The sequence below is a fragment of the Marmota marmota genome, unplaced genomic scaffold, assembly GCF_001458135.2.
Source record: "Marmota marmota marmota unplaced genomic scaffold, marMar, whole genome shotgun sequence".
Lineage (NCBI taxonomy): Eukaryota > Metazoa > Chordata > Mammalia > Rodentia > Sciuridae > Marmota > Marmota marmota.
The window spans coordinates 55,436,842-55,449,744 of record NW_026000037.1 but is presented as its reverse complement, the minus strand read 5'-3'; the positions used below and the strand labels follow the sequence as shown (position 1 = coordinate 55,449,744).

General features: G+C 42.0%; 1 protein-coding gene across 2 annotated transcripts in view; it reads right to left on the bottom strand.

Moving 5' to 3' along the window:
- Positions 1–5,724, bottom strand: part of Cers6 (ceramide synthase 6) — a 294,570-nt gene extending 288,846 nt beyond the window's left edge. The window contains exon 1 of one of the 2 annotated variants that reach the window (XM_048812423.1): positions 5,331–5,724. In XM_048812423.1, coding sequence (XP_048668380.1) covers positions 5,331–5,500 — 170 coding nt within the window. In that variant the 5' untranslated portion in view covers positions 5,501–5,724. The remainder of the gene's footprint in view (positions 1–5,330) is intronic. The other variant, XM_048812424.1, reaches the window with a different exon arrangement.
- Positions 5,725–12,903: the final 7,179 nt, after the last annotated feature.

Sequence of the window (12,903 nt, the reverse complement as noted above, 5' to 3'; positions counted from 1 at the left end):
ATATATATATGAATTTTATTCAGCCAAGAAGAATAAAATCATGTCATTTACAGGAAAATGGATGAAACTTGAAAACATCATGCTAAGCAAAATAAGCCAAACTCAGAAAGTCAAGGGTTGTTTGTTTTCTCTTATATGTGAAAACTAGAGAGGAAAAGAGAAAAGAAAGGTGGTGGCAATATCATGAAAACAGAATGGAAATGAGTAGAATATAGGAAAGGGACCAGAGGGAGGAAGAGGGCAGGGATACTGGCAAATACTGGGAAATGATATTGGTCAAATTATATTGCTATTATTATATTGTGTGTATGTATGAATATGTAACAATGAATTCCACCATAATGTACAATTAAATTAATGCACCAATAAAAATGGGGAAAAATTTAAAATGATATATTTACAGAATTTCATATACAGCAATGACTACATGAGAAAATAATGTAAACAAGCTGTTATCAAAAATTCTTGAAATACATCTGAAGATATCAGTCTTCTCATTACAGGGCACATTATAGGAACACCCTTCAGTAATGAACTTTACCTCGTATCCCACTTTCTCCTGGCAGTCATTTACTCACTCCTCTCCCCCAACACATTCCCTTCCCCTCCTCTTTCCCTCCCACCTTTTCTCCCTTCCCCTTCCTCTCAACTGTCCCAGAGTACCTTACCCAAGGCTGCTGGTAAGGTAAATGATGAGACAAAGCTCTCTGGCCAGACATTCCCTGTCCCACAATAAGACGGTGCTGTTCCTTGAAATTTGGGGGACAGCAGATCATTGGGGGCTGAATGGCTGGACAGCCCATGGAGTCAACCACAAGAGGGGTGACGCTCCTCATATAGCTTGGCATTCCAACAGTCACCTGTCAGGAATGAGCTACTCATTTCTTTCCCAGTCAGGTGTCAGTTTTGCTCTGGGTTTCATATAAAGAGGTAGGACAAAAGGAAGTAATTGTTTCTTTGATGAATCTTTTTTGTTGGTTTTCCAAAATACTGTAGCTTTTCAAAGCAAAAATGACATCATCCCAAATGATTATGTTTACTCAAAAATACTAAAATACTAAAAACTAAGCCATTGCCTAGAGTATTTCTATTTAAAACAAAAACTATTCTGAAGGGACTTATTTCTGCCTGCTAAAACATGACATTTAGCATGCCACAAAAGTCTCATGAGATAATAATTAGTAAGCTTCAAATACAGAGGATTTGCCCCTGTAAATGCAAACCTTTTATTTTGCGAAACGAAAAAAATTGTACAGGATTCAGGGAATCGGGAGGGAAAGCAACCTTAGATTACAGTGGCCATTTGTTTCATTGTGTACATGAGAAAATAAGCAGAGATAAATTAGGAGGCTGCCCCAGAATGAGGTAAGTTTTGACTACAACTTGGTTGTTCTGACTCCCTATCAATACTTTCTGCATCTCTCCCTCCCAAGCTCACAAAGAAGAAAATGCATTAAAGTTACCTTTTACAACAGTGACACAAATAATTTGTTTCCAAACAGGGAATCAGCAGAACTTTAATCCCACATTTAGGAATACCATAACAAAACACATTTTTGAAAACAAAGTGGAGTTGGAAGAAGCATTTATTAATAATTCCTAAGAATGGCTTATTGAGCTTAAACAAGCATGAAATCAAGAAAAATAATCAAATACATAATAATGCTACAATAGTAAATAATATTTTGTTCTCTGTCATCAACTCAATAACATAATAAAATGGCATACACTATGATTTCCATTCTAAGAAAAGCCATTCTTTTTTTTTTTTCTTTTTTTAAACAAGAAATATTTTGCTCTGTCAATCTAGTAGTATCTAAATTGGCCCTTTTGGTCCTTGCCCAGAGTTAAGCATAGTATAAAGGCTATGCTAAAAACCACCAAGATCTGGGGTATTCATAGACTCATCCAAAAGTCATTGACCTTAGGCTGCTCCATTTTTAACCAGTCATGCTGGGCTCCCATATTGCTGTCCATATGCTGTGCAAAGTGGCATGTGCTGGCCACTAGTGTCTCCACTGTCCATACCCCAACATGGGAGTGAAAACAAAAAAAGCTGTTCAGCTTGGCAAAGCCCAATTCAATTAATTCATGAGTGTTTTTATTTATAAAGACAAATACATAAGACTAAGAAGGCATTCAAATCCATAATTTTAGCCTTAACAAGGATATTACTGACCTCATTTAATTGGAAAGAAGAAACTTAAATGATCAAGTATTTCCTAAATAGGTTCTCAGCTTTGAAATAAAATAAAACAGTAAGAGCATAAGCAGAATAGAATCAGGAAGGAATTATTCCTATTACAAAAGCATTTCATCTTACAAAGGAATTCACAACAGGCTTCCTTAAATAATGCTGACCATTTAGAATACTGCAAAATATTTATGCACAACATGTTAAAAGAGTACTTTAAGTGGGCTCTATTAGTGATAACAATATTGGCTGACTCAGCAAAACTTATTCAAGCTCTTGATGGACACTACCGGGATGAACACCATTGGTTGGATCACAGAATGTGTCATTTGGATTTGAGAAGAATAGAAACATGCAGAATTGTTAATTCAGATGCAACTATACCCTGAGGTTTTTTTTTTTTTCAGAGAAAAAGTGACTGAATAATTAAAGATAGGTCTGTTATAACTATAGGAAGAGCCCGGTGTGGTGGTGCATGTCTGTAATCCCAGTAACTCGGGAGGCTGAGACAGTAGGATCACAAGTTCAAGGCCAGCCTCAGTAACTGAGTGAGGCCCTGAGCAACTTAGTGAGACCCTGTCTCAAAAAATAAAAAGGGCTAGGGATGTAGGTCCATAGTAAAGAACCCCTGGGTTAAATCCCTAGTTAACAACAAGAAAAAAAAGAAAAAAAAAAAGACAACTATAGAAAGAAATAAAGTAGCCACTCCTCCAGAAGTCAGTTGCATCCTATGGTACATGTGCCATACTGGATTATTATTCTGAACATGAATCATAAACTTTCACTTCCCATACAGGCCATTAAACCACATTAAACCACTTCTATTTGGATCAATGGCCCAAAGGAAATGACCAACTGTCTACATACCAACATGAGGACATCTGCTATGACTGATGTTTGGAAAGCAGCTGACCCCTGTGTAAACTCTAAGTCAATTCATGGGGTTGTGCAAAGGCAGATAAAAAGGTTTAGGAAGAGGAAAAATGAACTTCCAGGGGGGCTGGGGTTGTAGCCCAGAAGTAGAGTGCTCACCTAGTCCCTGGGTTCGATCCTCAGCACCACATAAAAATAAATAAATAAATAAAAACAAAGGTATTGTGTCTAACCACACACAAAAAAATTAAAATAAATTTTAAAAAAAGAACTTCCAGGCTTCAACTATAGCGTTAGTGTTTGTTTCTTTGTTTAAAGATAGAATATAAATACAAAACAATCTCCATTCTCTAAAAATATTTTCCAACTTAATGAACAGCCTAGAACTACACCATGGAAAAAGAATGTCAGGAAAATGCAGCACTCTGCATACAGTTCACCAGCTGCCATGCTTTTGTTCTTCCAAACATAAAACTGAAGATTTCTTTCAGATGCTTTACTACCTAAAATTAATCCAACCAGAATTTATCAGGCAAAAATTATCAGATGTCATTCAGCAATTGTGTATGAAGCCCTTACAATGTGCCAACACCAAACAACCTGCTGGTCCTGAGAATCTGCTTGTCTTTGGAGAGACTGCAAGATTAGACATGACTTCCTATTTTCTTCAAGTAAACATAAGCTGTAGGAACAACTCTTAACCTGCAAATACACCCCCTTTTCCCCTATAAATCTCAGTACTGGATAGGATCAATGACAAGTTTGTATCAAATTCCAATCATTTTAATATGGAGGGTCTTCAAACTGTTCCCTTTGTGCATGCCCATTTCAAGAGCTGATAGTTCTGACAACAATACTGCCCATTGAAAAATACATCTTCCTTGAACAAAAGATACTTTTTTTCCCCATGAAGCTTTGTTGCTATTTCCAGCAACAAATGATACAATTGATATATTCTGCAGTCTGCAGTAGTGGTTTCAGGCAAACAGGATACCAAAAGAAAAGCTTAAGAAACAAAACCAAGGTGAGTTGGGGGCAGGGTAGAGAGGGGACATGGAAGTGGAAATTTGTGGGGTTTATTTCGTTTTTAAGGTGCTGTGATCAAACTCAGGGTCTCTCAAATACAAGGCAAAAGCACTCTACCACTGAACTATTCTAAACCTGAAAGTGAGAATTTGTGATCTAAGAAATTTATGGTTTCCTTTATGAATGGGAAAAGAGGAAAAAAAGGGGAAGGTGATGTTTTCAGTTATGAAAAAGACAGAAGTGTGGGCCTCTGGCTAGGTTTTGTTTCAATAACACCCAGAGAATGCACAGCAGGCAAGATCTAACCTATTAACTAAGGCTGATTTCAATGAGAGTAACACAAGTTTGTTCGTGATACGATGGAGATAGCCAACCAAATTGAAGAATTATACCAACACTTATATGACAATTCTTTAAATTATTTTAAGTGTGTTCTGGTGCCAAGAAGAAGTTCATGATTATTAACAGGCCACGGATGTCAATTTCATATGGTCATTTTGCAGGCTATGCACCTGTACTGTCCTAGCCTCTTACAAGGAAACTGCTAATAACATGGAATGTTATTGTCACCTATTTCCAAAGACTGAGGGCCTGATGTTAAGTATCACACATGGAAACCAAAAAGCGACCAAAAGCCAAGGCAACCCTGGAGAATACTTCTGAAGCATATTCCCTACAATCAGTAGCCGGAGTGTAGATCTGGAAGTGTGCGCGGTTCCTCCTCGCTCTGGGCCGCGCGTCCCGAACGTTCCTGGCTGTCAGGTGGATGGAGCTGAGCTTTGGCAGGGAAGCCCAGCCTGGCAACGCGGAGTGCCGCGCGGATGGAAAGGGCCAAGCCTCGCGGAGTGCGGCGCGTCCCGAGGCCAGCAGCCTCTCACCTTTGTTCCTTCAGCTGCCCTCGCCGCCAGGAGGAGAGAGACAGCTAGAGAGGAGTGTGGGAGGCGACCCTAATGCCCCGCAGCCCTCTCCGGCGCCCTGGAGGAAATCCGTAGGCAAGCCAGACCTTCTCAGGCTCCCAGAAAGCAAGTGAGGCAGAGAGGTCAGCAACCCCTCCCGGAACACAAAGGTTGGGCGGTGTGGGAACGAACGGCGGGGCACGGGGCCGTGCGCCACGAAGCACGCGAGTGTGCGTGTGCGCGCGAGTGTGTGTGAGAAAGAGAGAGAGAGTGTGTGTGTGTGTGTGTCTACGCGCGCGCGCGTGCAGGGGGAGGGGAGGAGGTGCTCCTGCCCTTCTTACCTCTCAAAGATAAGCCGCACCATGAAGATGCAGAAGGCCAGTGGGAAGGCGAGATAGAGGTCCTCAGCCTGCGGGAAGGTGGCTTCCTCCGTGTTCTTCAGGTCCGCCCAGGTGACATTGTGTGGGAGCCAGAACCTCTCGTTCCAGAACCAGGCTAAGATTCCTGCCATCTTGCTTTGTCCACCCCTGTCCTGCTGCTCCCGCGACCCACCGAGCTTTCCTTAGCGCAGGGCGCTCAGGGATGAGCGCCGGATTGGCCCCGAGACTGCAGCCGCTGCTCCCGCCAGCCGTTGCTGCCGCCTGCTTTGCGGCCGCTGCTCTCGAAGGCTCGCGGCGAGCCCCGGTTCTCTCCTCCCTCTGGCCGCGCTGGGAAAGGGGCCGCCTCGCCTGTCACATGGCAGCCGGGCCGCTCGCCCTGATTGGCTCGCCCTCGCGTCAAGCAGCTAGGCACACGCGGCCAGCTCGCCCACGCCCGGAGGGCAGGGCGCAGCTGCTGCGCCCAGGGCGCAGGGCCGCAGCTCGCGGGAGTGCTGCCAACCCTAGCGCTCGCCGATCTCTCGCTTTGAGCTTAGGACAGTGACTTGGTACCGGCCCCCAAAAATCTGCCTCAGCCCCCAAGTTTGCTTGCACATGCTCAGAACGCCGGTTCCTGCCCCACTGTAGTTTCAGGGTTCTAGTCCACTTTCCAAGCGCTGGGAGGCGACGGGGAGGCTGGTGGGCACTGAGGCTGAGCTTGGGAACCTTGGGAACCGGCCCTGCGCTGAAGGAAGACAGCAAAAGAAGAAGTAGGGGGCGCAAAGGCAAAGGAGACAGAAGGAAAAGGAAAAGGATCATTCACTCCAGCGATTGGAGAGAAGGGTGAAAATCAGGAACTGGGACAAAAGATGGTTTGGCAAGAGATTTCTGCCTCTGCTGCAAGCCTGTCTTTCCCCCATCTTTGACCTTCTGGCTTATTATACTATTGCTTCTCAAACCAGTTTCTTTTATTTTTATTTATGAGGTGGCACAAGAAAGTAGGCACTTAATTGCTATGATTATTAATTGCTGTTTGATGGTGGTAATAATGATGATGGTAAGCAACTCTAGCATTCTGTAATTCTACCCTTCTCAACTAACCTCTCTGAAAATGCTGCTGGACCACATTTTGACTTGGCAGATCATGAGACAACCTCCACTATGTTTGCCAGACTCATTATTTCTGTCTTTTGAATCTAAACCTTTAAGGCAATAGAACTGTGAGACCTAAAGCAGGTTCTTACACTCCCACCATGCATTGGTGTGGGTTAGTGCAGTGACCTGTGTACACCTGCTTCCAGGGGGTACTTTGTTCAGTTTTCTCAGAATCATTCATTTTCTGCCTGATTCTACCACAATTTCTACTAGTCCTTTCCAATGTGTAGGGGGGGAGGGAGCGGAGGGGGGGTGTCCACACAGACAGACAGACAGACACACACACAGTTTGTTACTCTTCCTCTCCCTCCAGTTACCATCTTTTCATTCCTTCCCTTTAAAATGGTCTGAAGAATGGTCTATACTGCTGCCTCTAAATTCTCTCCTCACCATTCTCTTTGGCACTTTCACTTGAGCATTTGGCTCCCTGCACTACTCTGAAACTGTTCAAGGTCACCAGTAATCTCCAAGCTGCTAAACACAAAGTTTAATTCTTGTCTTAGAGCGGTCTGCTTAGACTAGGTGGCATGAACAACAGATATTTATTTCTCACACTTCTGGAAGCTGGAAAGTCCATAATCAAGGTGCTGGCATATTCAGCATCTGGCAAGGGCCCTCTTCCTGGTTCATGGATGGCTATCTTCTCCTTGTATCCTCCCATCATGGAGAACAGACAGAGAGGAAGCAAGCTCCTTTTCTATCTTCTTATAAAGGCATTAATCCTGTTCCATGAGGGCTCTACCTTTATAAGGTAATTACCTCCCAGGTATTCCATCTCCACATACCATTACACTGGGGGCTAGGCTTTCCACATATGAATCTTGGGAGGACACAAACAAATCAGTGTATAACAGTTCTCAACACCTCTATCAGTAGCTTTTGGTCTAGTTATCAGTTCCTATCTCTTAACACATCCTTGTCTTAGCTTCCAAAAACCACACTCTTGGTTTTTCTCCTGCCTTCTGCTCCATCTCCTTTCTGGTTACTCCTCATCTTCCTAACCCTTAAAAGTTGGACTCAGTCTTTTGTCCTCCTCACTTTTCTAACTGTACTCATTCAATTGCTGTTCTTGCCCCTATCTCAAGGATTTCAAGGCTTTCTTCATGATTTTCAATGTCATACTAATAGCTCCTACATTTATATCTCTAGCCATGAACTTTTCCCTGAACTTCAGACTCTTAAATCCACTGTTTACTCAACAACTCCACCTGAATGTCTATAAAAACCACCTCGTGGCCACGCTGCAAATCTTCTTCGATAAATCTCTCCATCCTTGTAGTCTTGACTCAGACCAAAAATGTGGAGTGTCATTTTTTCCTTCTCTCTTCCTTTCATACTTTCTTTCTAATCCATTACAAGTCCTGTCAGTATCATTATCACAATCTCACCATCTCTCACCACCTCTTTGTTACCATCCTATCCAAACAACCAGCATTTCTCACCTAACCTCCTAACTTCCATTTTCCACCTCCCTCTCTCCACAGTCTATTCTCAGCCAGAGTAATCCTGTTGAAATTCAAGATCACTTTAGCACTTTAAGAGCTTGTTCTTCTCCATCCTTCCCCAAAGGGAAGCCAAAGTCATTACAGTGCTCTCAGAAATTTGACTCCGTATTAACTCTCTGAACCTCATCTGCTCTTTCCTCTCCCTTATTCTGCTGTGGTCAGGCTGGACTCTCCATCCTTCTTGGAGCACATCATTCCATGCCTTACAGCTTTTGGTTTTCTCTGTCCCTGGAACTCTTTTCCTTCAAATATCTATGCCTGCTCTTTAATGTCACTTTCTCTGAGAAGCCTTCCCTTCTACCTTAGTTGATCTACAACTCTCACTCCCCAAAGCATACATCAACACAATTCATATTTTACTATTTATTCTCTCTCCCTTCCTCCCCCCCCACACACACAAATGTAAACTTCAAAAGTTAAAAATCTATTTTTATCAATGGTTGTATCCCCAGCACTTAACCAATGTTTCCCGCCACATAGTAGCTACCCAATAAACTATGAATTTATGAATCAACATTACTCTAACCTCAAAAAAATCTTCTCTATGAGGAGAAAAGTCTGTGTAATTGTGTTGAATATTTATATATCCATGTTAGACTCATGTGAAGAATAGTGTGGCATAAAGAAGGGATTGGTCAATTTTGTGGGTGGTGAGGAGGCATCATTTAAGTGAGTCTTTATTGAGGAGTAGATGTCTCTTTCCCCATTCTAGTCTGCGTACTCAGTTGTTCAGTGATACTTGTGACCTTCTGAAAGTTGCTTTGGACCAACCACATTCTCATAGACCAGAGAGATGAGTTTGTTAAGCCGTGTCCCAATCTCTGTGGCAAAAGGTCATGTCATGGTAGAACCTAGCCTTCCAAGCCAGCCAGACCCCCTCCTTGTTTCTCAATGTCACTCCATCCTGTATGACCTGATAGTGCCTTGACTCCTATCTCAGGGCTTCTGTGCTATCCAGAAGCTCCTTCTCAGTGTACAGCAGTATGTGTTGGCGAGTTAATGACCCAGGACCTGAACTTTGATCATAGGCAATGGAAGCCATGAATAAATTTTTACTCCTTTTCCTCCCCTGTCCCTTGGACACACCATAGCTTCAATCAGCCTCTCTGAAATTATCCTGTGGTACTTTGAGCTTTTCTCAAGGATGTGACCAGCTCAGTAACTTGTTCCTTTGGTTCCTCTCCCTCTTTCTCTATTTCACCTTCCTTCCCCCTCGTTCCTGCCTCCCTAGAATTTTCTAGAGAGGCCAAATAGGAGAGCAGTCATCAACTTTGAGAAGCCGGTGGGAGGGATTTTAGGAACATTTTGAAAGATGGATTTTCTTGGGCACTGGAAGGTGGATTTGGTACTTATCTGGGAATCTTGCACAAGTCATTTAGTTTCCAAGAGCACATTAAAGTCATCCTGTGTAAGTTATATAACAATAGTACTTGTCTTACCTGTGTCACTTGAATGAAGCTCAAATAAGATAAGATATGGGAAAGGGCTTGTAAACTGTTTGCTTCTGTGCACAAGTATGGTGCAGCAGCCACTTGTATGTGTCTAGCGTATTCCTTCAAGTAATAGCCCCATCCAAGTTATTACCTCTGAAACACAAAGAGTAAAATACTCTACTTGGACACATTTTATTGATCCAGGGGTTTATTGATTGATCAACAAGTTAGTGCTTGTTCTGATACAGGGATATGGGTCAGGGCTGTCTTTCTGTGGACCCTGTACACAAGGATTTTAAACTCAGGGCTTTGACCCCTTGCTTCATTGTACAGCTAGAAAAAGCAGAAGTTGGTCTACACAAGAGATAATAAAAAAGCCTGTAGAGTTGAGTAAAGTTCAGAGATGCACAAGTCTTGTGAGACTTCTGATTGTTGCCCCAAGAAAACAAAATGAACTTTATGCATCAGAAAAAAATATATATAGTTCTGTGAGAAAATGAAGAGTTGGCTGGTAAGTAAAAAAGACAGGAGAGAGAAAAGGTGAAAAAAAATGTTGTGGGGTTGTGACACTGCCTATGCTGCCTATTAGGAAAGATCACTTCATGTCCTGAATATGAAACAGCACATGAGATTACACCCTCTTTTCCAGGCAATTGGAAAGTATCAACAAAGCCAAGTTTCACTTCACATTCTCAGGTACACACCCACATTTGCATTCTTCCTTGGACATTTGAATTCACACAACAAGGAATCTCCACTTCTTGGATGCAGGAGGATAGCCCAAAGTTTCAATGAATTTCCACTGAGTTGCATAACACGAAATTACAGTACTTGTTCTACAGAAAGAACACAAAATCTATTTGGGGAGCAGGATGTGCTCACATGAAAAGCCAGACAGATAGCAATACACACTAGCAGCACTCATGATGGCACTAGATATTAGAGGATAAGTGCCCAAGTACAGCAGATAACAAGGGCTCCCTGTGAAAGGAGGAAGGAGACATTCTGTTTTGAAGAGGTCAAGGGAACTTCAAGGAAGAGGCAGAAGTGGAATCAGACTATGAAGAATGAATTCAGTTTGAAAAGGCCTGAGCAATGGTAAAAAGAAAGATTTGGTGAGGGCAATAAAATATGACTGATACACAAGATTGCAAATGGCCGTTAGTATGAGGCAAAGGGAAACTTCCATTTATTTAGTGAGAACTTATTTTATCTATGATTACAGCACAGAAGCAATTCTTTGATAATGCTTTGCCTGGTACGTGATATACACACAACTATTGTGGATTTTTAAAAATATATATACAAATAAAGTTATTTATTGCTTAAAACACTTGCAGTGCTAAAAGTAAGCATTGAATTTAAACACTGAATTCATTGATGTTCAGGAATCTGGTTTTCACTGGGAATAATACAGAAATACCACAAAATTTTAATGCTGCAGTCATTCCTCAGGAATTGAAAACTTTCTTGCTGTTGTTAGCAAAGCCATCTGAAATCTACTCTCGTTTTTTTTTTTTTTTCCTGTCCAGTCACCTGTCTCTTGTAGTTTCATTTGGAGTGGGAATTTTTTATTTTGAGTGGGGGAATGGTTTGAGCAAGAAGTAGACAGGATTCATTTTTGCAGCATGCAGAGGTTCTAGGGCAGTGCAGAACACTTTGCATATCCTGCTATCGTAAGGAAACTCACAGCATTGGAGTTAGGCTGAGTTTAGCTGTAAAGTCTAAACAGGAATATTGAGTATGCATTATTTTCTCGAAGTTCTCAAGCAGGACTTGCTCCCTCCCAGGCTCAATCTTTCTTATGGATGTCAAGTATTAAAGATTTTTCTCCCCATCCTCTCCCTAATAGTTGCTACCTCTGAAAAACCTTTTCTGATACTTACAACCATCAATTACTCTGTTATTCCTAGAAAACCAAGTCACCAGCTAGATTTTCTATTGTCTTTTATAATAAAAATCTGTTTAAATGTTAACCTTCCCTTTAAAACTTTAAGCTATCAATGTTGCTTCAGAATCCTATTAAAATTTTACACATGCCATTGTGTTACAAAACTACCAAAGGAAATTAAGAACAAACCAGATTATTTAACTACGCACTATCCAGTTAGGGATTAAATTCACTACAGTTACATGTTTATAACTTTATAGATATATTCCATCCAACCATTATTGGATTTCCTACATGCATGTATATGTGAATAGCATTTAGAGGGCAGGACATCTGAATTATTAGCCAGAAAGCCTGACTTCTACTACTTTTTGCTGTGCAAATCAAAGAAAAAGAAATCTCAACCAATCATCTGGCTAATTTGTGGGAGGAGTAAATAATCTAAAATACTTCTTGAAGTTATTGAATTATTAGATTGAATTATAGAAACAGGATTTCAGGGAATGGAACCACCATTTGACCTAGCTATTCCACTCCTCGGTCTATACCCAAAGGACTTAAAAACAGCATACTTACAGGGACACAGCCACATCAAGGTTCATAGCAGCACAATTCACAATAACTAAACTGTGGAACCAACCTATGTCCTTCAATAGATGAATGGATAAAGAAAATGTGGTATATCTACACAATGGGATATTATTCCACATTAAAAGAAAATAAAATCATGGCATTTGCAGGTAAATGGATGGCATTGGAGAATATAATGCTAAGTGAAGTTAGCCAATCCCAAAAAACCAAATGCTGAGTGTTTTCTCTGATTTAAGGCTGCTGATGCATAATGTGGTTGGGGGTGGGCATGGGAGAATTAGGTGAACTCTAGATAGGGCAGAGGGGAAGAGGGGAAAGGATGGGGCATGAGAGTAGAAAAATGGTAGAATGAGATGGACATCATTACCCTAAGTACATGTATGAAGACATGAATTGCCGCAGTCTGGCTGGGCACAAAATCACGAGCCACTCAAGCAGGAACAAAGTTTATTTTTTGAAACTGCCGCCAATGTCCGGTACCGCCCGGGAAGATTTTTTCCACCCACGCGGCCTCCTCCCGGACCCCAGAGAGAGCTCCTCCCCCGGAACTCCCTCCTACTGTACTTCCCCAACCAATGGGAACTCTCCAGGAGTCCCGTGGTGAACAGCAGGAGTCCAATATCCATATGAATGCAAATCTTAACATAATCATATCATCTCAATGGCTAGCTGGCATCACCTTTCGACCAAAAATGCCATGCATCATATACTTGGCTCTTAGCATCTCCCCCCTTCTGTTTAAGTAACAAGCAATCTGGCTAGGGACCGTGCCTGTTAGGTTTGTCCAATTCAACATATGGTTCTTACCCGTCATCCGAAAACTGACTTTTAGGCGTCAGCCTCCTGTCTTAGGTTGATACCACTGCAATTGGATCATACCCGTCGTTGACTACCGGTCCAGCATATAGCCATACTTGTGGATAGGCCTATGTACCAGCGGGGGGGTGAGGTTCTTTGCCTCACCTCTGTTGGCCCCCAAATTT